The 26,921-nt window shown below is 36.2% G+C and overlaps 1 protein-coding gene and 1 non-coding gene across 2 annotated transcripts in view; both read right to left on the reverse strand.

The window, feature by feature from the left end:
* The window catches only part of LOC148724890 (uncharacterized), a 48,443-nt gene extending 30,885 nt beyond the window's left edge, over positions 1-17,558 (reverse strand). The window contains exons 1-10 of the mRNA XM_088731402.1: positions 17,287-17,558; positions 16,643-16,766; positions 15,721-15,780; positions 15,085-15,142; positions 13,219-13,436; positions 9,404-9,467; positions 8,945-9,036; positions 6,968-7,097; positions 752-1,096; positions 79-177 (exon numbers count right to left, since the gene is read on the reverse strand). Coding sequence (XP_088587528.1) covers positions 79-177; positions 752-1,096; positions 6,968-7,097; positions 8,945-9,036; positions 9,404-9,467; positions 13,219-13,436; positions 15,085-15,142; positions 15,721-15,780; positions 16,643-16,766; positions 17,287-17,558 — 1,462 coding nt within the window. The remainder of the gene's footprint in view (positions 1-78; positions 178-751; positions 1,097-6,967; positions 7,098-8,944; positions 9,037-9,403; positions 9,468-13,218; positions 13,437-15,084; positions 15,143-15,720; positions 15,781-16,642; positions 16,767-17,286) is intronic.
* Trnai-aau (transfer RNA isoleucine (anticodon AAU)) lies at positions 3,280-3,352 on the reverse strand. The gene has a single exon. It is a non-coding gene; the product is annotated as a tRNA-Ile (tRNA).
* Positions 17,559-26,921: the final 9,363 nt, after the last annotated feature.

Consider the following 26,921-nt stretch of genomic DNA (forward strand, 5'->3'; position numbering starts at 1 on the left):
TCATTTTAATTTCTTAATACAACATTTTAACTGTACAGTTACAACTGAAAGTACAAATAGGCTCTTAGATGAATTTACCTCTATTCTGTGATAGATTCTGCCACCAGATACACTCACTGCACTTTTGTATAAGTTCATACAACTCCCACACCACAACTGAGCCTGGTTGTGAGGCATCTGAATTTTAACACAATCAAAATGAAACATGAGAATCAGTGCAACCTGCCTTTCAAAAATGTAGACATGGTGATCGATGCACCGATTGATACTAAGAAAAATTCAAGTTACTTTTAGCACAAATGCAACTAATCTATGATGACATGTCTCCTTTCTACAATCCTAGCAAGGAAAATTGTCATGATTCAACTTTGTTCTTACCTTAATTTATTTTAAATATCTTTGTCTGATATCTGTTATCATAATTGCGAGACAAAAAAACAAGGAAATGTTTACATCATATCAGAAAAATATGTAATTCACGTCAAAAAACTTCACTCCAGTAGATGCTGACCTTCATTACCATCTTAAAAAGATGTACAACTGACCACGTCTCTCTTCCATTTCCCTAGACCCCTTATTTAGTTGAAGTTCTCTATGTAGCACTCAGACAATAGCTTATAAAAAGTAAAGAATTACCTGACTGCTCCATTTTCTGAGATTCCCTAAATTTGTCCTTTGGTGTCACTAATCTACACAATTAACTGGGAATTTAATTAGTTTCAATTAAGGGTATTGAAAGTTTGAGTTTCACCTCTACTGTAATGACATTCAGTAGCTCCACCTCCATAGGTTCCCCATCTACATCCACTTACTCCGGTTGCACTGGTACCATTTCCACTGATTCCACTTCCACTGGCTTCCCCCCGACTGGTTCCTCCCCCATAGGCTCCTCCTCCACTGGTCCCACCTCCACTGGCGCCTCCTCCACTGGTTCCACCTCCACTGGCTCCAGGCATTCCACCAAAACTATCTTGCATGTTCACTGACAACTGAGTGACTATCTTGCAGTACATCATAGAGGTCTGTGCCAGAATTTCTGTAGTGGTTGTTGAAATGAGCAAGACTGGAATAACAGCAGGTGTCATTTCAGGTGAAGCTGTGGATAAAATGGTGATCAAAATCCACATTGAAATATGTCCATAAAACAGTGATATTTGTCCTGATAGTGAATAATGTAATTACATTTACTACCATGAAGAAAAACACAGAAAACATTCAAAAGGACTTGCTTTTGCTTGGGAACCCTTCATTGTATTATACTCCCACCTACAAGTCAATAAAAGGGAGCGATCAGAAACCTGGGTGTTTTTCAAGCTGTGCCAAAACGTATCATTCAGGACTATTCTCTGGTGTTTTTGTGGGGAAGGAGAGGTAATTTTCTCAAGGTGAACACTGTTACAGGCCAGTTTTCACTGACCTGGTTATCAGAGATTGACCATCAATTCTAACATTTCACTATAAAGAAGAAAATCTCAGTCCACTGCACAACTGGGATAGTACCTTTTAAAAATGAAACTGGACAACCAAACGTTGAGAGTTCAATACTCCTTTCTAATTACCTGCTTTTAGTTTCACTGATTGCATATCTGTGGTGGGTAATTATGATATCACAAGTCTTGTTGTAATTGTGACAACAGCTTTATCATGGACAGGTAAAAACAAGCGATACAATATCCCGACGTTTTGGCTGCTTCATGACGCCATTATCATGACGCCATTATCAAGGGTACAAATGAAAATAAAATTAACAAATGCGAGTTCAAGAGTTACAACTAAGTAACATAGGGGAGGTAGCTACACAAATACTTTAGCACGGATAGAATCCATTTGCACATTCAAACTCGGTGATAATTGTTTGATGTAAAGCACCTCGTTGACAAGACAATCGAATTTGTTCATGCACCTCTTGAGAACTTGGAAACAGCAAAGAAGGTCCTCAGGGACAGCACCTGCGTGGTTATTTTCATAGTGCTTGTGTGCTGAAGATGACGTGCTCTTATGGCCAGCCACGCGGGCATATAAATGCCCACACGTGTAACCAACATAGCTCCCTGTATCTGGTTACACATGCAGGCATTTCTATGCCTGCGTGGATAGCACGTCATCTTCAGTACAAAAGCACTATGACAATGACCATGCAGGTGCTGTCCCTGAGGACCTTCTTCGCTGTTTCCAAGTTCTCAAGAGATGCATGAACAAATTTGATTGTCTTGTCAACAAGATGCTATACGTATATGTGCACGATCCTTCGCAGTAAAGCACTATTTAAGCAATAGTGAAAATCAGACCTGAAAAAAATTCAGGCCTGTACGGGATTCGAACCTCTGACCTCTGCAATACTAGTGCAGTGCTCTACCAATTGAGCTAACAAGCCAACTGGGAGCAGGCCATCAAATTAATTCGACATAAACCCGTAGATGATAAATCAAACAACAAACATATGAAATACATATATATGAACTGTGGTTATGAAACGTATATGTGCACGATCCTTCGCGGTAAAGCACTATTTAAGCAATAGTGAAAATCAGACCTGAAAAAAATTCAGGCCTGTACGGGATTCGAACCACTGACCTCTGCGATACTAGTGCAGCCCTCTACCAATTGAGCTAACAAGCCAACTGGGAGCAGGCCATCAAATTAATTTGACATAAACCCGTAGATGATAAATCAAACAACAAACATATGAAATACATATATATGAACTGCGGTTATGAAACGTATATGTGCACGATCCTTCGCAGTAAAGCACTATTAAGCAATAGTGAAAATCAGACCTGAAAAAAATTCAGGCCTGTACGGGATTCGAACCACTGACCTCTGCGATATTAGTGCAGCGTTCTACCAATTGAGCTAACAAGCCAACTGGGAGCAGGCCATCAAATTAATTCGACATAAACCCGTAGATGATAAATCAAACAACAAACATATGAAATACATATATATGAACTGCGGTTATGAAACATATATGTGCACGATCCTTCGCGGTAAAGCACTATTTAAGCAATAGTGAAAATCAGACCTGAAAAAAATTCAGGCCTGTACGGGATTCGAACCACTGACCTCTGCGATACTAGTGCAGCCCTCTACCAATTGAGCTAACAAGCCAACTGGGAGCAGGCCATCAAATTAATTTGACATAAACCCGTAGATGATAAATGAAACAACAAACATATGAAATACATATATATGAACTGCGGTTATGAAACGTATATGTGCACGATCCTTCACAGTAAAGCACTATTAAGCAATAGTGAAAATCAGACCTGAAAAAAATTCAGGCCTGTACGGGATTCGAACCACTGACCTCTGCGATATTAGTGCAGCGCTCTACCAATTGAGCTAACAAGCCAACTGGGAGCAGGCCATCAAATTAATTCGACATAAACCCGTAGATGATAAATCAAACAACAAACATATGAAATACATATATATGAACTGCGGTTATGAAAATGTGCACGATCCTTCGCAGTAAAGCACTATTAAAGCAATAGTGAAAATCAGACCTGAAAAAAATTCAGGCTGTGATTTCAATAGTGCTTTACTGCGAAGGATCGTGCACATATACGTTTCATAACCGCAGTTCATATATATGTATTTTATATGTTTGTTGTAAGATGCTATACATCAAACAATTATCACTGAGTTTGAACATGCAAACGGATTCTATCCATGCTAAAGTATTTGTGTAGCTACCTTCCCTATGTTAATTAGTTGTAACACTTGAACTCGCATTTGTTAATTTTATTTTCATTTGTACCCTTGATAATGGCATCATGAAGTCACCAAAACATTGGGATATTATATTGCTTGTTTTTACTCGTCTATGTATTATTAAATCTTTGTTAATACGAGCTTTATCTTCATAGTAATCTAAACTCTGTAATAATATACCACATCTGACAAAACTGAAGCACATCAATAAATAATGCCCTCTAACAACATTTGATCTGACTCGCTTTATTCACTAGAGAATTTCCATTGCTTAGCAGCTTGTAAGACACTGCATGAGAAACTCATTCATGTCATGAGCTATGACACAAAACCAACTTTGATAGGTATCCAGATTATATTTAAGTTTACAATTAAAGCAATCATGTGAACAATCAGACATGGTTTGATGCTATTCTGGTTTAAAGATGTAATGAATGTAACTGCGAGTTACAATTCCTAGACCCAACATTTCTACACTTCTGTCCTCAATTAAGTGCCTTCATCAGGGGTGATTTAATCTTTGCAACAAGATCAAGAGGTCCTTTTTATATGCTCACTAATTAGCTGCCCTAGCTAGCTTTTTTCTGAATAGGCCTTGATAGCAAGGCATCACTGCAAGCCACTATCATCACGATTTAAGGAGTGTGGGCAGAGTTAATATGCCAGGCTTCCAAACAAAGGCACTGGTGGTAATTAATGTCAATTAGTGATAACTTTAGAATCTTCTCACCCAATTGTAAGGTTTAAGTTGGGAATGTGTGCTCCAAACAAAGCTGAATTTTCATTCTTGCAATGGTGCTCTTTCAAACGTGTACCAAACGACATTTGGTCTGTCTGATGTACTTGTGATCACATTCATTGCACAGAATAGAATAAACAGCATCAGTTCATTGTTCTTTTGAGATAAAATTATTAGGTTTGGCAAAAATACTCCCCAAAGTCTGAAAAGGTTTTTTAGCAAATTTAACATTGTGGCTATTCAAAATTCTCTTGATGGGTCCTGTAACAGTGTCTTTAAAGGTAAGGAAAAACAGCAAAACCAGTCATTGGTTCCTTCTCATCAGGGGCCTTTCTAGTTGTAACTAGTACCTGGCAGCTACGGAGAAATGTTTTGGTATAGCCATTTACCTTTAGGGTGTTTAAACTATACTCATTCTCTCCTCAGCTTTTGAAATCGATAGAAGATAGTAGACAGTCAGCCCTCCTGAGTAAAGTTTAAGCAATGGACTTTTTATGGCAAGTAGGTTGGTGAGAGTTGAAAGTGAGGTATTTGTCAGTGTAAGTCGGTTTACAAAAGACACTTGTTGTATAATTCCCCAGTTCCACTCTGCACACCTTTAAACCAGGAATTCCATTGAGACCAATCATCTCTTTTGTTAGTCTCTGACTTATACCATTACTAGTAAACTTGCAAGAATTTTGTTGCATGTTGTTGAGAGTATTGATTACCCTCCCTTATAAAACTTTTTTATGGTTCAGTTGACATTAAGGATGGTGGATGCTAATAGGGAACTAATTTTTCCCAGCGAATGATTTTGCAAGCAAAACAGATCTTATCAAGGGCCATCAAACTCCAAAAAGAAAACCGGCATGGGTGTAGCCATGCTATTTTTTTGAGATAGGGTTTGAATTCAGAAAAAGTGCTGATGTTGCATTTTTTTAAAAAGTGAAGAAAAATAAAATGCCCCCTTCAATTCCTTTTGAATTCAATTTTTTACAACAAAATCAATAGTATACATAAAAAATCTTCAAAATAAGAGGCAAAAACAATCCTCAGAACAGAGTGATGCAAGCTTTTATCATCAGTTGCATTAATATTGAGGCCATTTTAAATCCTGATCACAGTCTCACTTGCACAACCAAAAATACTGGCAAAACAGTTTTTGCAATGAATGAAAAATTAACTGTTTGTTCTATAGATGTGTTTCTTTTGTTTGCCGCCATTGAAAATAGGGGTCACATCATGTTTCCTTAAGTTATTTCAGTTTCTTCAAGTTTGTCATCACACTTTGTTCATCTTTCCTAACACTCCCCTGTAAGTAAACACATTAACACCTGCATAGCATGATTGTCTTATGTGAGATAAGCCTTTCCCTGCCTCACCATGCTTAGTAGTAGTACCACTGTGATCACAACAAATGAGCAAACTGAAGTCTTTGCAAGTATGATTTTTGGTTCCTTTCTGACTGCATTAGACCTTCTGAAGCTCAAAATGAAATGTGAATATGCTATTAAAAACTCTGTTTGGAAAATAATGGGTACAAAAGTCTTAGAAGTGACAGAATCAGTTCTCGAGTCAACCACTTTTAGATTCTCTGAAGCAATACCGAGTATGGTCATAAAGTGAAAAAACAACTTTACTACTTCAAGTGAGGCCTGGCAACAACTTGATGTTTCCAGGGCCTGGTAGTTATTATGTTTCCACTAGATATGTTGTTTCACAATTTGCAACTTAATGCTATGCAATTTAATCCTATGCAATTTACTAGCCATGAAGTAAAGTAAACAACGAGCTAGGCATGGAATACTCGAGTGATCTTACTGCTCGGGTTTTGTACACAAGAATTTTGTACCAGCTCTTTCACTTCTAACAGTCCATCAAGAAATGGTTTGAATAGAACTTTTGTCCTGAAATATTTCCTGATGTTTATTGTCTAGCTTCTCATTCACAGTTTCCAAGAAACAAGAGATTCACAGGCGTGTTTGGACAAATGTGTAGAATTCACTGATTTCATGTTTATATTTTGTCTTAATTTTTGAGTAAAACTTTTATGCATCTTTGGTTTTTTTCCTTGAAATATGTTCTTTAATGGTCTTCTTTCATCAGAGCATTTCTTTGAGGAAAGATGATTTAAGAAAAAATAACTGAGCATTGTGTTTTCTTTTCTATTTCCCCATAGGCAAGATCCAGCTTCCCACCGGCTCTCCTACCTCCTTTTCTCTTGGGCCCTCATCCCCCATCCCCTCTACTTATATGCTATTTTTTAACTTCAGTTACCACCAGCTGCAGGAGAAAGTTCACATTTTATGAAAGCAGCTATTTTCATCTACAAAAAGATGCTTTAAGTAAATGATGCTCTTAAGAGGTCTACCCATAAGATTGTATAAAACAACAAAAATAATAAAACAAAGACAGCTGAAATCATAAATCAATTAAAATCCAATGTCGATGTTGTCTCTATTGATTCTTTATTAGAGAGGAGTTAAATAGCTCTCTGATTTGTATGCTAGTTAATAATTAACCTTTACAAACCTGGAATTTTACAAATGTAGCCAAGACTTGTCTTCTCCAGCTTAATTGGTTCTAAATTACCAAAGCGAGCTATCACATTAACATTCGATGGCAGCTCAGGTTTAAAGTTGAAAATACAGGGGTGTCCTCCCTAAAGATTTGGAGAAAAAATTAAGTGTCAACAAATTATTACTTTCTTCTTATTCAAACTTGCACTTACACATGACAGACAGACAAAACGAAAATGGCCCACAAATTTGTCCATTATCTCGAGCTCTGGCACAAACACCTTACAGAACTGCATCAGGAAATAGTGAAAAAGAGTTCACAAACTATTTTTCCTTCAAAAAAAAAAAAAAAAAAACCAGCAGAGCTGAAAGCATTAAAGGAAAGGCTTGATACAGACACAGAAGAAGTAATTATGGCTAATTAGCAAAACTAAACAAAACAAAATGAAAATCTGTAATTAGTGAAATAGAAATCTGCTGATGATTTGCAAGACAGAATTCCTTAATTTGCTGAAATTAGAATCTGTAATTGCAAAGTAGAAAACTGTAATTTCAAAATAGGAATTGGTTAATATGATTTTCAAAATAGAATTCCATGACTTGCAAAACAGAAATCTGTAATTTGCAAAATGGAAAACTGTTATTTGTGAAACAAGAATCTATACAGAAAACTCCTCAGGCTGGAAAAATGAATTTGTCAGTTCACCACAAGTGAAGATTGCATTCCCAAGCTATCAAATCATAATAACATGAGCTAGCAAAAGTGAGAAATGAGAAATCTGCATGGTGTTCGTTGTCAAATCTCCACTACATTGGTGGATAAATCAATGTGTCATCTATGTGAAAGAAGAGCGCCATTATGCCACAAGGAGTAAATGAAATTTGAAATATTAGCTGGCACTGTAGCTGCACTATATATTACCAATACGGTGTAAGCAATTTAGGTTGTCAATGAATAATTCCAATGCATGACAGGTCACTTTCCGGACAAAAAATACAAGTTGAAAATGTTAACATCATGTTTCTGAACTGATCCAAGCTCTGATTTTCTTGAGTTTCAAGTGTTACGTGCACGAATGACCAACAAATGTCCGCTTACAAAGCATATATGAAAATAGACTCCCGAGTACGATGTATGGCACGCAACAAAAATGTAACAACAAGCAGTTACCCATTTTAACTATTATTTAATTAGTTTTACATTGTTTAATCTACTTAGGTTAGAGATTAAGTTGAGCAGTTCATAAAGCAGGCTTACAATCCTTCATGCCGTGTAAGTGTTCGTCGTCTTGATCAACTTCCAATTCCAACATCCGCCGACTGAAGACCACAGCGCTTGGCTTTCTTGATTTATCGCATTCTTTCCTTGTACACAAACTCTTCCAGAGGACTCCATAGTAAACTCTGTATTCTCTATCTTCTTCCCTTTTCGGCTATCGTCTTTTTCATCTCTTTCTTCTCTCCGGATATCGCAAGGTCAAAAGGTCATAGCCTCGTCACATCATAGCTTCCAAAAGTTCAGTCAGCAAGCCACGAGGGTCAGCCCTCGGGCAAATCTTTTTTGTATATCTCACAAGCCAGCTTTTATACATTTAAGTTAGTTATCTAGAATGTTCTATTACTATTTATGGCGTATTACAAGTTGTACTATTTTTGGAAACTGCTGAGTCACATGAAAGAAGTTTCTGGAATATTACAGATTATAGATAATTCTAGAAAAGTCTGGGATTGCGTGTCAGAATCAGTAAAAATAATTCGATCCTCATAACACAAGCATGTCTATGACTTTTCTACAGATTTTTATTTCACAATGAAATTACAGATTTTCATTTCATTTCGTATTGTTCTGCAAATTACAGTAAGCCATATAACCATAAGAGACTGTGTAATCAACTTCCTTAATTGTTGTTTTGAAGATACAATACATGTTTCTACATCTGTTTTTAATTTGAGCATTATTCTATTGGTATATACAATGCAATTTCTTTACCTGCAAAGGACTCACTGGAGGATTTGCATGAACCTCGTGATCACATTGCTTCAACCATGCTTTTATGCTTTCAACATCCTTTACCTTTGGAGCTAAAAAGTTAATATCAGTTAATAAAAAGAAGAAGATATGCTCATCTCTACACCATATTTTTTTTTTATCTCTTGCTAGCTACAAAATAAAGCAGTCTGAAACTTGTAAGGGTGAGCCAAGAACCAAATTTAGGGAAAGTACGCAGGGAATGTGATCCAAATTCAAACCTCGAGCCTCCAGATTTTTTTATTTCCAGAGGTTCACATCTCAGCTGATGCAAAGAAGTTATTCAAGGTTGAGCAAGCTAATTAGAAAGCATTGAAAAGTGGAGGTATGTTGATGGAAGAGCTTGATGGGCATGAAAATTATATTTGCTTTACAACATTAATTTACAGTGACAATGGATTATTACTTTTTTAAACTTACCTTGGGAATTTGCCCCAACCTGTTGGAAAATTGATCCTCTGTCAATTTCACTCAGTTGAATGATCTGTATCCAGAAAATTTAAAGTTAATTTTAACTCAGTTTCTCTGACACACAGGATTTTTTTGTTTTTATCTATTCTTTGTTTATCCAACCATCCTACTGGTGGCAGAGTGCCACATTACATTTTTTATGGCATTTGTGATCATTGACTTGAAAATAGAGTCGAACAAAGCAAAATGACATGCTAATAACAGTTTTAATTTTGCCTCTGTCACACCATAAAGACAAAGATGTGAGTGCAGGAGATCATTCTAGATAAGAGAATTATCACCACAAATGCTACAAATTTTGGGAAAGAAGTCATCTTCTGTCTAAATTTGAAGAAGTCCTGATAGACTGAATCAAAATCAATCAGTCCTTCACGGTTCTGCTTATAAGCAGATAAATATCAAATATAAGGAGAGTAACATATAATTCACTTATCACTTCAAACAGTACACACAGAACAACTCAATATTTTGCAAAGATGTAGAGAGGAATCAGTGCTGTAGAAAACATGCACTTTATGGGGCGTGACCAAACCCGAATCAGATCACAGATTCGGCTCACAGACTGGATCACAAATCAGTCAGACTGCATCACTGTTCAGATCACAGATCAGATTACAGAAAGAATATGGTTTAGATCACCAATTGGATCAAGCATTTTTAGCTATGGACTCAAGTACTGAGTGGATGTGTCTTTCTTTCCTCCATTACTTTGTAACTCATCTGAGATAAACCAAACAAGATGATTGGAAAAGCAAGTCAACTTAAAAAAGAAAATCAGTGATTGAGAAACAAAACATTTGGAGAAGTTGAATGTTGAAATTACCAATTGAATATTTTAGTGAGATACAATCTAACAGCGAGCTTCCACAGGAAAAACAATAAAGGGCATGGGCTACTTTGACATATGTCTGATAAAGACCAAAAAATCTCAATACAGCCAAGACTAGTACTTCTTACTGGCCTTACAGAGCAGTTACCTCCTTTGGATGATTGACAAACCAACAGACGTGCAAAAAATGTCAGCCTCTCTTACTTTTTGCTGACAATTCCGAAAGAGTTTTAGTTAGTGATAATATATATCATCACTAACATTTCTGATAATTTCTCTCAGATTTACATTTTGACTTCAGAAAGGGAGGAAGTTTATAACAAAACAACAAAGAAACATGACTTCTCAGACTTCTCCTCAGTACAGTTTAATAATGATCTGTCTATAGTTGACTAGGATAGTATTATAGCATCAAAAGCAAAATTAATAGAGTTGATGACCAATAATCATCTTTTCATAAAGGCGTAAAAAACAAGTGCCTTCAAAAGTTGTATCAAAATGTAAAATTAAACAACTTGCAAAACCATGGATAACAAAGAGAATAAGAACTTCAGTTAAAATAAAGGATAGATTATATAAAACTGGAAATTAAAGCAAATATAAATCTCAGGAACAAAATCATCACTCATGCATTTAAGCAAAAAGCAATATTTCTTTGATTTTTTTAAAGAAAACATATCGTAACAGACATGAAAAAACATAACAAGGAATACATGAATTTTTAAACCATCAAAAACATCATAAAGGGTTACGGAATCCAAGGACCCAATAGTCAAGTTACCCATGATTATAATGACCTGTCACGTATAACAAATATTTTATAGAGGAAACTACCCGCAAAAATCAACCATACGGATTATCTCAAGAAATTAAAATCACCTGATTCTTTTTTAATTACAGAGTGAAGGACTTTATTTACAAAAACAAGTTAATACATTCCTCACACTGTGGCTTCTGTAAGACAAACTCCCCTGGTCATGCAATTCCAAATATTGTCAAAACTTCACTAAACAATACAGATAAGCATTATTTTTTTTTGTGTGGTGTTTTCATTGATTCAAAAAGGCTTTTGATATTATCAATCACACAATACTACTTAATGAAATAATTTTTTTTGGCTATCAAGGAATTTTCAATAAGTGGTTCCAGTAATACTTAAGAAATCAAACTCAAACAACTCAAATTGGATCGCACATATCAACTCATAACTAATTTCTTCATGTGGTGTCCCTCAGGGTTCGGTCTTAGGACAGCTTCCCTTTTTACTTTAATAATATGAATGACACTTACCTCTGTTCCAATAAACTTTAATTTTTCTTATTTGTGGATGACACTAAGATTGTCTATGCTGACAAGGACCTCAAGTCTTCAGAAGAGATTATCAACGCTGAACTGAACAATTATTTGCATGACTGGCGATAAATTGACTTTGAATGCAAACTAATTAAATCTTGTAATTTTTCTCCCTCGACAAAAGAGAATATGTTATTCCCCACAAATAAGAATATTTGACAGTGAAAGAAATAGAAGGGTCAGTTTAGAATATGCAAGTTTTATCAAGTATTATGCATTTTAAACAATAAAAATCTTCCTTGGAAAAACCAATTTGACGTGTTAATTATCACTAAAATATGTAAGACCATAGGAACTATTACCAAGCTGAAATACTTTGTTCCATCATCTGTACTTATAGATATTTATGAATCCTAAATTTTACCGTATTGAACTGCTATGGACTTGTTACTTGGAGTAATGTGTCTAAAACTTATCTAGTACACAAAATTGTTATTCTCTAAATTAAGGAAAGTATTACATTTAATCTATCTTGTTGATAAAGAAGAACATGCACCCCTTATTTGAAAATGTAAAAATTCTACCTGTCAGTACCTTCTTATATTATGACCTGTATGTAAATTAATGATGTTCATAATGACTGTGCACCTTCTAACATCATGAAACTTTTTACACGAACTTTAAACATCCCCACATATACTACTTCCTCATCAATGTCACTACTCTTTAGCCATAAGGTCTTTTCACAGGCTGATGGAATGAGATACCTTATAAATACAACAATTTGTCCAAGAAATCCTTCTGTGTGTGTGTGTGTGTGTGTGTGTGTGTGTGTCTATTCACACTCTGGTAATAAATGCAGACAGATAGCAGAGATCTCCACATGTAACCAAAATCAAGAGATGTTTATGTAATTGAAATTCAATGACCAGGATGTTTCACTGCAAGAAACCCTAAGGGTGTCATTACTATTGACATGTTATAATTCACAATCTGGCAGGCTAAAGAGTTCAGTTTGAAAATACCTTTTTGTGCACAGCTCATTCAGGTTTTAATATTTTATCCCGATTTTTCTTGGAAACTATAATAGGTAAAATCAACCATTTTTACCATAAAATTTTTTTTAAAAAAATTGGCCTTGAAAGTCTACCCCATCCCTAACATATTTTAGTGTTTTAATTTTTTCCAAAACCTTTTTTTTTCTGATCTGTGATCTGATCTGTGGTCCAGTCTAGGATCCAATCTGTGATCTGGTCTGTGATCCAGTCTATGATGTAATCCAGATTTTGTCAATGCTGCACTATAGGCAAACTCTGCAAGATTTCATTCTCAAAATCTTCTTCCAGAAATTTTTTATTTCATTTTTTATCAGCAGACATTCCCAAATTCAATACATATATTATTAAATTATCTATTTTCTGATTTTGAACTTTCCTTCATTACTATTTCCTAAAAACTATTCCACTAATTAATACTTATTGTGAAAAATTATTTCATTTTAACATCAACTTGAATGCCTTTTGGTTTGTTTATTAACTTGTTATCTTCAAAATATTTCAAAATTTTCCCAAAGCCATTCATCTATTATTTTATATTATACTACCACCCATTTCATTCATTCTTAATTTTTGTTACTGATTACCTTATCATCAGGGCTAGAAGTCCCTAAAGTTGCACATGTATATTGCTGGTTGACTTCAGTAACATCTAACTGTGGATAACTTTGACTCCCTTTTGCTGTGAATGTCTCCATCAAAGCCTGTTTATGAGATGCCTTGTTCACTTCCTCTTTCTCAGAGATTTTAACACTCTTAAATTGAGATATAAGAGTGGTAGTCCTTGTCTGCTCTTGTAAATCATCTACAGACAAAAAAATCATATATTTAAGTTTATTTCAAAATATTTAATTTTTTTCTCCAATAACTGAATTTTCTTGAGCATATGATGCATTACATTGACTTTTAACCATTTACTTCCTGATCAAAATGATCTTTTTATAGGCTACCAAATAATGAGCCTTTTGTACAATCATGTGTTTCTGACAACTCAAATAGAGTATCCATAACTAGTTCTTTTATCAGCAGTGTTCCCCTCTTTATACCCGACATAAGTTTCAGTATTACATGGCTGTTATCAGCTTCACTTGTGCCAAATCAATTTTCATGGAGAGTGGACAATACCTTGCTGTTTATATTGTCTCCTAGCTATGGGTTACCTTTTTAATAATAATAATAATAATAATAATAATAATAAATAATAATAATAAAAAGTCTTTATTCCATCATAAGATAAAACTACATATCTTATGTTACAGTGAATTTGGAAAAACTACAGAAATCTACATACATATTATGAATTAAAAAGTATGTCATTACAATAAATGGAGCTTAAATATCAACCTATTTACAAAGGTGTTCATAAAGCGCTGTGTATTAATTTTTGGGTGCGCACAGCCTTTTTTCCTTAGATTGTGTACATGTGTCTTTTGGACAGGAATGATGTCTTACAGGGGGTGGCAATCCGTTGATTTTAGTTTCTTCAAAATGTTTCGGTCTTGTTTGTTTAAAAGGTTCTTGATTTAAACTGGAAAGGAGATAGAACCGTGTTTATGACATCGGTCTAAAAAGTTTTGTACAACCGTGTATCATATATTTGATCGTATATTTGATCCCAAGACAATTTTTTTTTGACCCAGTATTTACTATGCAATAATTAAATACATGAGAAAACTTAATAAATAAGGGTGCAGGACATCCTAAAAAACCATAAGGGCTTGCCAGATAAAAATCCCATGCCAACTGATACCTCTCAACCAATTCCTCACACATTGCTAATGTTTAAACAGGACTGAAGTTTCAAATTATATGTTAGAGAACTACTTACATTCACTCATTATAGAGAAACTAATAAAGAGGAGAACATGAGGGGGGGGGGGGAGGTTCAAAGTACTGCAAAACCACAAACAAAATAGAACAAACTGTTTATTGAAGATTATCTGGTATGTAATGCTTATTTTGTTTGACAATTAACCACAGGTTATCAAAATGTAGTAAAGAACAAACTGCAACACCAGAAATGGTTTATTTCACTGAACACCATCAATTTGAAATTATAAACAATGCACACTGTAAGGTCTGAGATCACTGCAACACTGCAATGCCAGTTGTTCTTCACCTCAATACCTCATTCAAAAAGGGGTCAACACCACAACACCAAAAACCCCAACGTCCCCTCAATAAATTAAAGGTTGCAAGGGAAAAATGTGACTTATTGCACAACATTTCCATCTCTACTCTGTGAACCCAAGAACTGCTGAAAGCAACACTTCAGAATGTTTGTTAAATGCCATGGGTGAGACACTTATGAAGCAAGGGGCATAATGGGTGAGTTGCTAGACATTAAAACACTAGTAACATTATAATCAACTTGTTGGAAGTGTTGGTTGCGGTGGTAATGGCGATGTCATTTGAACCAATTTTGTTAGATCACACTGGTGAAAGTGTAATACCTGCTCCTGACTGTCCTGAGTCTGTGGAGAACTGGCTGGAGTCTTGTATTTGGTCTTCCTGGAAAAAAATTGAAAAAAATATATAATTAGATAGTAGAGCATTTCTCCTTCTATCCTTAATCTTTTTGAACGAATCCCTGAGTCTAACAAATTAGTCAGCTTATATTAGGAACTTGTTATATATATTACTGTTGCTGTTATAATATAAGCTACTGTTATCAATGATGAAAAAGTCTCCTACCCAGAGCATGTTTTAGTTTACTCTCATGTGATTTGCAAGGAAATAAAATTTATCTCAAAACCTTGTATGCATTATAATTTGTCAATAGAAGAAAATTTGATAGAGTGATGGTTGCAGAAAAAAATGGTCCAAATTTATAGGGTTTGTTTTTTAACAGAATATCATTATCAACTCAAAACAAGCAATTTTATTCATTTAAAAAACAGAAATGCTCTAGCTCTAAGCAGCAAAAGCTCAGGAGTTTTTTTTCTTATTTCACAATGGAATAACCCCAATTCCTATAGATAGGTATATGGGAGACTTAGCCAAACCTAAGTCAAAGCTGCCAAATTAAAGAGTATATTTTTCAACTCCAGGCAGTCTCCATGTTAAGTTAGTATCTATCTTCAAAATACCTTTGTCTGAGGAAATTCTGAGTCTGAGGAGTAAAGGCCTGAGTCTTCACCTTTCTCTTCCTTAAAAACAAGTCAAAATGTCATTTACATAATCCTTATTTCCAGCAGTACATTCCACATATTTCATAAGGAAGCTCAAAATAGATTTTAAGAGGTACAGCTTATTTAAATTGAACGATAATTCTGTAAAATTAAATAACAACAGTGGAGGGCAGCAGGGAAGTCACCATGGCAACAAAGCCAAACTAACTTAGGCACCTGTCAAAACAAACACTAAAAAAGAGTCTGGAATCAATGCTTACCAATTAGTGGAAAGAGTCGAAAGGGAGGGAAACAAAGCAAGCAATCCTAGAAACCAAGTAAAGGCACAGAAAGTTCCCCACAAACCTCCCTTGAGACCCCACATCCACAAGTGAGACTGCTGCATTGACTTGGTTTTAACGTGGCCTAGGTTACAATTAGTCTTATTTACCATACTTATATCTACGCATGACATGCTAATTTAGGTGGCTCTGAACTGTATGTACAGACTTTTATAAAAGTTTGAAAGAACATGCAAAATGTGGTAACTATTTTGTAAAGAACAGCTCCCTTCCATCAACTGTGGGCCAACAAATAACTGACAGGCCACTACCAATTATGACCAACAGGTGACACGATGAGGGTTATTGGAACAAAACTTTGAATGTGCTGTATGTATCTTATTCTCAAAAAGCAAAGTATGTCAAATCACACCACAGTGCTTTGCAAATGACCTTTAGGGACATTATATGTCCCAAATGTGAAAATGGATATTCCCGTAAATCTCCACCTGGTAAAGTGACACAATATTAACCAACATAAGGCATTAAATACAGAGCAAAGTAACACAAAGAACTACTTAAGACTTTGCAAAATGATGTACTGTCTGAGTAAGACGAACCTTATAATAGACATACAACACACTATCTCCCTTTATCATACTGTTTGTATATCTTCCACTCCAGATACCACACTCCTTGCCAAAGTCACGTTTCGCTTGCCCAGTTGCCCTGGCAAAATAAAATCTGCAAAACAAAGTTAATTATAAGTAGAGAGGTCAACATAAGTTGTAATAGGTGAATCAAGGATGAGGCATCAAAATGTTCAGCTGCATGACTTAATGTAATATGTACTCTCTTAAATTTATATTCAGGTAGTGAAATAAATCACTTGTTCTGTACTTGAATGTTGAAGATAGAGATTGCCAGCCCTTGGGGACCTTGTAGTAGTTTTATGATCACAATTATTGTAATTACAAGTACCATATATTTCCAGCCATTTAAGCATGGATTATCTGCTAATTTATCAGTGAGCAACTGTTAATTGCTATAGGTAATAGGGCGTGGTCATGCTAAAATGCAGACTGCAGACTACAGACTGCAGACTGTGCAGATCATACTGAGTGGGGAATTATTAAGAATTACTTATTCATTTGATAATTAACCTTCCAGTCCAGTACACCTATCATTGTCCCTGAAAAACTTAGTAGACAATGCAAGCTTCTAATATTAAGGACTTTTAACTCTCATGACAACAAAATATTACCTTTCAGTGCCAGCAAGAATTGGGAAAGTAACCCTGAGCTTCTGCTCCATTTCTTCTTCTGTTGAGCTTACTGTAAATAAGATTTTCCCGCGTTTTGTCTTATCTTTCTTTATCTTTGCCAAAGTTATTGTTGTTGGCATCCATACTTCGCTTGATCCAGGCTTTCCATTGACATCCTCCTCTGTTATGAGCATTACAGACTTTCCAATGACATCACCTGCAGCTTTCCTCTTCCTCTTTTTAGGAGGACATTCGCACTGATTTGTAGCCATATCCTTTTGAAAAATGAAATTTAATTAACTGAAACAGTAAAGTAGGGCATGTCTCAGCCCAAACCAGCTTGTCAAAGAATGAAAAATCCTTATTTACAATTCTAAACCAAAGATTTCTAATATTTGGTGAACCCTTGCCTAGCAAAGGCAGAACAGTCTACTCTAAATCAGTATGAAGGAATGATGCTACTTCTTTCTCTGGGAAGATGTCAGATAAAATCACCCAGAGACTTTGGGTGTTTTCTCATATGGAAAGGAATTGAAATATCTGGAGGTAATAAAGAGAAATGGTCTACTAAAGCTTACAGAGGGGTCAGTAAATACAACCACTGACTAGATACCCTTTGTACCATCATTCTCTAAATACACCTCAACAATTTGAATAAAAACATTTAGCTACATTTCTCAACATCTCACTAAAGAAGAAACTCCCTCCTCCTCTTATATCCTGGGCAGGCAGTGTTTCAAACTTCTGCTTTCTATACATTGCTCTTTTAAGGAGCAAAGTGTGTTTGGGCCTCCACAGATCTAGTTTAGGCACAAATGGTTAGTTATTTAGAGGTCAACGCCTTGAGTATTCTCTATAAAAGGGTTGATTTCATTAAATTCATATCCTTCCACTGTTAGCTTTTGGCCCTTAATTTGACACTTTACAAAAATAACTGTGCAGATAACAAGTTCCCCTAAAATGAGGATTAAACTTTGTTTAAATAAGGGGCATAAATGAAGTTTTCAACCACTACATTTTACCAACAACTAAATTGATCCCAGTTTGGGCTTTCCACACATTGGAGAGTAACTTGTTGATGACAACAGCTAGTGTAGAGCAGGCCAGCAGCCCTTAGAAATCAAAATCCAGGCCTGAAGTCTAATTGTCCAGTCAAACCTATATTTTCTCAGACACAACCCCATTTTGGCCAGAAAAACATCCATTGCATCTTATCACTATAAAAGTGCCCTCCTTGACATGATATTTAAATACATTTAAATATGAAACAAGTAAATTTTCAGAGCATTTTCTGACTGTACATGAGCATCCATCTCAATGCAGGAAAAGTGGTACAACCAAAACAGTCTGTGAAATCAGTATTACATCTACATCTTTTATATGGTTAAATTTTCATACTTACCTAGGTTATGAAGTTAATGAAATTAACTCAGGCTTGCAAACTAATTGATTCTCAAAGTAATACAAGCTAAACAAAGTTTATTTACTACGACAGAAACACAAATAGCATCCTTGTCCGCTGATTTGACATAATTTGAGCTCAGAATGACTAAGCTTAAGCATCACATTGTTTCACTGCTACATCTTATTGAAAGGGGCAAAGCAAAAATGTGCAATCACATACAGCCAGAAATCTTACAACCAAAACAAATCCCTTATTAAAACTTCTTGGTCTGGTACTTAAGTATCTGTCTTCTTCTCAAGTCTTTGAACCTTAAAATATTAATACTTGAAACTCTACATATTTTCCTTACCATCATAAATGACTGGAAAAATTGTCAATCATCTAAAGACTGGACAAAAACTTTTCTTGACTGGACGTTGTTCATTACGCAGCTCTCAATGGGCCCTTACATGAAGAAAGCTCAAACCCCCCCAAACAAAAACAGTTTAGGGCCATTGAAGAAACAAATGCCAAGGAATTTTTCAAAACATTTTTTCCTATGTAGAACAATTACATCTCCTTTTCAAAAAGTAAGGGAAACACTGCCTACCAACCAAAAACCAAGAGGCACGTGAACTGCAAATAAAGAAATTGAATTGCAGAAAAAGTAACACAATGTACTACTCAACTGGCACCTTAAGCAGGCACAGGCTCGAAAACCCCGTCCAAAACTGAATTTTTAGAGGCTTCTTTTTCTACAATTTGTTAAATTTCATTTAACCTAGAAGGACTGTTTTGTCAGGTCTTGCGAGAGTTGAATGATTTATTCATTGGCTTGAGACGTAACTGAAAAGTTCACATTCAGTTAACATTAGCATCTCTCAGTCACTGTAATTATGTTGAAGTTGTAAAAACGTTTTAGCTTTAGTCTTTAAAAAAATAAATGTTAATTTGCAACCGTTGATTACACCTCTAAAATTCGATCCGAAAAAATTCCTCTCCTTCCTTCTGTTTTACTGAAACCAAGCAGTTAATAAGCACGGTGAAAATTTTTGGAACAACGTTACGACGCTTATATAAGAGCACAAAGGGGCCATACAATCTGTTTGTGTAGCCGACTGTTGTTTTATCGTGAATGTACCAGATTTACCGTTTGCCTCACCTATAGTGATATACTGCTGACTATGTAAATAAATCAATGATAAATAAACGTTGAATTACTTTACCTGCTGTGTATAGTCCTTTTGCCTCAAAAATGTTTTTTTTTTTAGCGATTTTGAAAAAGTCTGTAACGAAGAACTCTGACTTTTTCAATCAGCAGACAATTTTATCTTTTTGCAGCGGTAGTAACCATTGAAATTCTAATAACTTATTTTATATGTGGAGGGAAAAACCCCTTCATCGATGTAACAACTTAAAAGTGCAATCATGTTCCCAAGCTCTTCAACGCTTTGGTTGCAATTATGAAAGGTACTTACCGCGCCAGTAATCATATCTAGCAAGAAGCATAAACATGCACTAATAAAATGGACACGTGATCAGTGCTACGAGAACGCATGTAACATCCGCATGACCCCTGCTGGCAGAGGATTTGATAGTAACACAAGCAGACAACAATTTAGCAGCATTACGGAGCCGTGATTAACTTGATCTGGTGGGCAACAACCAGGGAAATTTAACCAAAACTCGAGTATGTGCGTAAACATCAATCAAGTAATGTCATATGCTCTCTTCAACTTCGACATGAATCCTACGATGAGATTGTGTTTTCCACCTCTATTCCATACGCGTCAATATGATAAAATTATCGTGACGAACATTTTTGATGAACAAATCACAAGAGTCAACACCCTGTCTCATAGTCTTTGTCTGTGATACTCTGAAATTACAGCTCTAACATTTAGCAGAATTTTTGTTTGAAACTTACCATTGCGGCCGGGCTAAATCCTCACTTAGCGTACAGATACAAGGGGCCATTCCATTTAAAATCCGCACCCCCCCCCCCTATTGAAGGCTTTCCACCCCCTTCAGAATTTTATGTAGCTATCAAGCAAACCAATTGAACCTCCTTCAGAAACTACTCGTGAGAATTTCTGTCAAGGGTACTTTATGGCGACCCCTCTCAGAAATATGGTTCAACCCCCCTAAGAAAAAATATAGCATTGACCCCCCTCCCCCTAAGAAATCCCAGGCCTTCAATAGGGGGTGCGGATATTAAATGGAATGGCCCAAGAATCGAATCTGGCCTAAAATAAGGACGTTATCTAATGCCAGGCAATTCTAAACACGTCTGCGAGGAAAATCGATAAGTACTTCCGTCTAAAACATTTTGAAAATGTTTCTTAAGGTATCGATCCGCTCTATGAATTCTGATCGAAATTGATGAAAAACCCCTACAACACTGCTCACGTAGTCAGTCTAGAACATTTGCGTGACTTCTGTTATGTGACGAGCAGCGGATAACTTAGAAAATATGAATGATCACATGACCAACCTATAACAACAAGCGGACAAAAGAGATTTTATCAGTCGTTACTCTTGGTATTTCAGTTTATCAAGGCTAGCAGCTTGGTGTTTCACCATTTTTTTGAGATCATTCACCACTTTTAAGGTTACCGTGCACCTTCAGGGGTCTCCCGCGTGCAAGCGACGTAGTGCGTCCGGTTTATAGGACTGGCTATCAAACTATACCAAAACTTTTGAAAAAAAATTAATTATCGAATTTTTCAATACTTCTAAATGCGAGCGCCCGAATCACCTTTTAAGAGCTGCAAGTCAAAGGGAATTTGTTTGATTTCTCTCAAATTTTGACAGTAGCTAGTTTTACATATAACTTGAACAAAAGGATGTCCCCGAATTTTTTATTTCTCAATACTTTTTTTTCAAGAGCGATTTTTGTACATTCACTCCACATTTTTTTTAATCCTATTTCAAAAGTGTCCTGTAACTTTTCACTGAAATTGAATATGGCAAATCGCAGACACTTTTTTTTTAGCGCTTTGGCCCCGGAAACGGAGGAACACATTACTTAAGAGAAAAACAAAATTCGCTTTAACATCTAACGTTCAAAAGGTGATTCGGGCGCTCGCATTTAGAAGTCGTGAAAAATTCGACAATTCATATTTTTTCAAAATTTTTGGTATAGTCTGATAGCCAGTCCTATAAGCTTTAATTTGATTGGGGGTTTGGATATCTACAGTTTAAACCGGACGCGCTACATCGCTTGCACGCGAGACACCCCCTGAAGGCGCACTGTAACCTAAAGATCTCACACAAACTGAGATAACCGTGACCTGCTGCAAAGTCCTTCTTGCTGAAATTTCTCGTCACGGTATTCCACTCCGAAATCAAAGCAATATTAAAGCGTAGAAGATTTTGTGAGGAAAACTGCAATATAAATAATCTCATCGATGCTTATATACGCACAAGTCGCCGACTTCTAGCATACAACATATATACTAATATGATGCACGACATTTCGGTCAAAACTTCCGCCATAAACTTTTGAAAGAACTTCCCCAATAAAAAAGATATTGTTGTCCTTTTACGGGTCGGAAATAAGTACAAAAAGAACTATGATGCTATTTCTCACCTTTAAACGCTCTTGAAGCTTCAAAATCAGCCTACGCACTGATGATAAACTGCTTCGACAACCTTCTTAAGAGCGATTAGATAAAAGTTGTTCACGTGGTCAGTCTAAAACATTTACATAACTTTTGTTATGACGAGACAAACAGCGGATGACTTCGAAGATATGAATGATCACATGACTAAGCCATAACGACACACGGACAACAGAGATTTTAACGCAGTTATTATTCTGAGTATTTTATTTCATCAAGACTAACAGCTTGGTGTTTCACCATTTTAATGCTCCAAAAAGGCGGCAACAAGGACAAGTTCAGTAGAAATAATAAAGACATTGTTCAATGAAAGGCAACTACAAATGTTCATGTCATGTTCCGCAAAACACAGTTTCTACGATCAAGCGAGCACGAATCGATGGTTAAATTCAGAATAATATGAAAACCTCATTCGTCTGCATATTACCACGATATATTTATTTTTGCCCTTTTTTCTTCAGAAAAGTTTCGAAGTCGCCAAATTCTAGTATACAACATGTACTCATGTGATGCACGACATGTCCGTCAAAACTTCCACCATAAACTTTTGAAAGAATTTCCACAACAAAGAGATATTTTTGTCTGTTTACGGGCCTGAGCGAGTAAATTACTGGTCATGTGATCAACTTGTTTTCGCATTCCGGAAGGTAACGACCAGCAGGGCCGGGTCGTTCAAAGCTGGGTAAGATAACAAAGGGTCTGTGTGAAATCCGATTTCAGATTTAAAGGCTTTAAAAGAAAACTCCTTATAGCTATTTTTCGCTACGATTTGGTGATTGGATGCTCTAAACATAATAGAGAAAATTTCTACGAAAAAGGCTTAGAAACCCGGATTGAAATTTAACTTTGAGTTAACGCTAATCGGCCCTCGAACAACTGGGCCAAGGCAAATGTAACCATAGTTAGTAGAGGGGAACACAGGAATGCGTCAACGAAGTAATGGCATAATTGCTAAAATACGGTTTCTTAGGTGGAGCCAACACGAATCGGTACTTCATTTTAAAATATTTTTCGTACTTTAGCTATTTCCGCGCTCTTAAAGCATATTTTCTGCCCTTTCTCTACAACAAAGACGAATAGGAATTGGTATCCAATATAAAATTATTTTCGTACTCCAACTGCCTCTGGGTTATCGACAAATCTTTTGAATTCCCTTTCTCTTTAACTATGACGGGAAGCCTAAAATGTAAGTGTTTTCCACCTCTATCCTTTTCATACCCTTGATTATATTTAATCGATCGTGACGATATAACGAACTGATAACAAACACTCAGTCTGAATTTCGATCACGGGAAGCCGACAGTCCTGAATCAATTCTGTATCAGTGATGAACGTTTTTCCAAAACAAGCCTCAAGAGTCTGAACCCTACGACATAGTCTCTGTTTCTGATACTCTGAAATTACACATCATTGTAGCTCTAAAACTTCGCAGAATTGGTGTTTGAAACTGACCAAAGCGACCAGGCTAAATCGTCACATCGAGCATAAAAATACACGAATCAAATCTGGCTTAAAGTAAAAGGATTTATCTGATGCAACGCATTTCCAAACATGTCCGCGACATTTCCAAACATGTCTGAAACACTCGATGCCCAAAATCTACCTCAACTACTACAGTGCTTTACGCCAATTTAAAAAAACTGCCCTGCATGATAGTGCCTATCGAGCACTTTCCCGAACAGAAAAAACCAAACCGAATTTCTGATTCTATTCCTTTACGACCAGAATAGTAATTGTAAAAGCCCTTCCCATTTCTCACCTTCAGAGGCTAAGCTCAGCTCGATCCGCTCTATGATTTAAGATCGAAATATTGCTCATGTGGTTAGTCTTAAATATTTGCGTGACTTTTGTTACGACGTGACAAGCAATGGATGACGGAAGAGGAAGTGGATGAATGATCGCATGACTAAGCTATAACAACACGCGAACAACAGAGATAGGAATACATATAATAACATAATACGTGATTATCTCTCTCTATAAACAGGGAGATTTTATGCCACAATCGTTCTCGGTATAATCATATGATTAATTATGTATGCAAACTAATCTAAAAAATTAAAAAATCAAAAAGAGAAAGGTAATGTATTTTTACGTCTACAGTATATCTATCACCGACTGAAGCAAATTACACCGTCAGTTTACGGCGTTAAACCCTACATTACATATATCACCGACTGAAACAAAAGAGGCCGTTAATTAACGGCGTTAATCCTATACAAGAGCCAATTAGGGCTCTTGTCCTATAGTATATACATTACCGACTGAGATGAATTACGCCGTTAGTTAACGGTGTAAAATCTTCCAGTATACTGCATTATCCAATGTTCTATCTTACGCCTTAGCTTGCTATTTCTTAGCACAGTTGCCTTGGTAGGTCTTAGCTTGAAAAGTGACGGGGTGGGTGTTTGTAAAATATTTCTCGGGGTAGTTCGACACGACAAGTCATCGATTCATAATTGGTTGTCTGAGAAGTATGACAAAAAATAGAATTAGAACTAAGTTCGTCATTCTTCGAAAATTTCGTCGATGGAAATGCTAAAAGTGGCAGAAGATAGTCAATACAATGAAAATAGAAACGATCGATTCTCGTGAGTTTGTTGTGCTACAAACACAATTTGGTTTTCTTTACATACATACATGCATACTAACTTTATTGGAACTCCCTTAAACAGGGCTTTTCAGTCATAATAAACTAACTAAACATATTTACACAAACAATTTAAACTAAAATTATTTCTTATAAAACACATTTTTAAAAAGAGTCTTAAAACTATCAATTTCTCTCACATTCTTAATATTCTCAGCTAGCCCATTCCATTCCCTTGGACCCCGGTAGTAAAACCCCCTTTGTCCCGTTGACAGTCTACATCGGGGAACCACAAAACTATTACATCCCCTTGTATTCCTAATTGTGAACTCCTGAACGTTTAACAAAAAACTTAGCTAAATAATCTAGCTGGAGCTAGACCATTTACACATTTAAATGCTAAGACCAACTTATCAAATAGAACTTTCTCTGTAACATCTAACCATCTAAGAGATCTCTGATCCTGAGAGATATGGTCAAACTTCCTTAACTCTAATACAACTCTCGCTGCAAACTTCTGCACCAACTGTAATTTGTGTAGATTATGTTTAGACGTCTCCCCCACACTGAGGAACAATAAAATGATTTACGGAAAACAAAGCTCTCGTAGTAAACAACTCATCTACCCAAAGTTACCCATGTTCTACCACGTTAAACCTCATCTACCCTAAGTTGGCCAAGTTCTACCACGTTAACCGTCATCTACCCCAAGTACCCATGTTCTACCACGTTCAGAATGGCAAGGATGAAATCTTAAAAATTCCTTAAAATACTTTCATTAAATTCTTTTTAAAATCATTGAACGAAGCAGCGTCTCTAATGGATTTTGGAAGCTCGTTCCATGCCTTGGCTCCACGAAAGCTGAAGGATCGTTGCCCTGTGGCGAGGCAACATTTAATCAACTCCAAGCCGTTACGTGTCCTTGTAATTCGGTTATGGATCTGGGAGCGTTTCCTGAACCTCTGTGATAGATACGCAAGAGTGTCTTCATTGGGGCTTTTATACATCATGACACAGATATTAAACTTTGAGTCTATAGTTTACGTCAAGGCATCCTAATGATTTTAGTCCTTTAAAGTTGTGATTGTATTTCTTCAGGTCGAGGAAAATTCTTGCTGCAAAGTTTTGAACAAAAATGTTTTTCTCTGAGTTATTACTTCATACTATGGAGCGATAGAATAGTTTATTAAAGACAAAAGCGTAAAGTAGTACGATAGTTTTCTTATCAAGCAGGTTTTTTATGCGATTAATCATGATTAACTTGCAGATACAGCTTGAAGAAATTTTGTTGATGTGGTCATTGTGATTCAAACTATTGTCGAGGTAGACTCCAAGGTCCTATGCCGAGGTGACAGGTTCAATGTTCTTACTCACAAGAGTTACGGTTTTTTTTTTCAGCAAACAAAAGAGTATACCCTTGATAATTGAGCATCATTAGTTATTGTTCACTGCACCCTAAAAGTGTAAGTAATTTTGTTGGACTCCTTTCTCTTCACACTTTCTGCTCTGAACTTCAACCACCGTTCCAGCTTTCTATTCGTTACCACCACTCAAATTAACTTCAGATCTTGTTTTTTATAAGTGACCTGAAGGAATCAAACCCTCAATCTCTGACCGTCCTTTCTTCACCGGCAGTGCCCTAGCAGTGTATCGTCTGAACCTTTGTACCATGCAATTTTATCAAATATTTGAGACAATACGCGTGTTCTAATACGTTAATAGGTGTGTCTAAACGAGAGCATGTAAACACGGTTGTGAGGTATCGCTTTCTACGTTCCCTCAGGAGTATTTTATAACAGCAACAGAGGATTTTTCCCTCTGTGTTTACACAGCCTAATCCAAACACTCGGGGGGGATGGGAGGACTCCACGAATCGTCAAAGAGTCCTGGTTGAACAAAACAGGTGAATATAGTTGGTTCAAGAGGTCAACCTATTCACGTCTTTAGTGGAGTGTCCCAAAGCAGGGTGTATGAACAGCCTCCACCGGACTAGACGAAGTTCATCGCCAGATGGGTACAAATGGCGATGCTCTAAGGA

The sequence above is a fragment of the Stylophora pistillata genome, chromosome 8, assembly GCF_964205215.1.
Source record: "Stylophora pistillata chromosome 8, jaStyPist1.2, whole genome shotgun sequence".
Classification (NCBI taxonomy): domain Eukaryota; kingdom Metazoa; phylum Cnidaria; class Anthozoa; order Scleractinia; family Pocilloporidae; genus Stylophora; species Stylophora pistillata.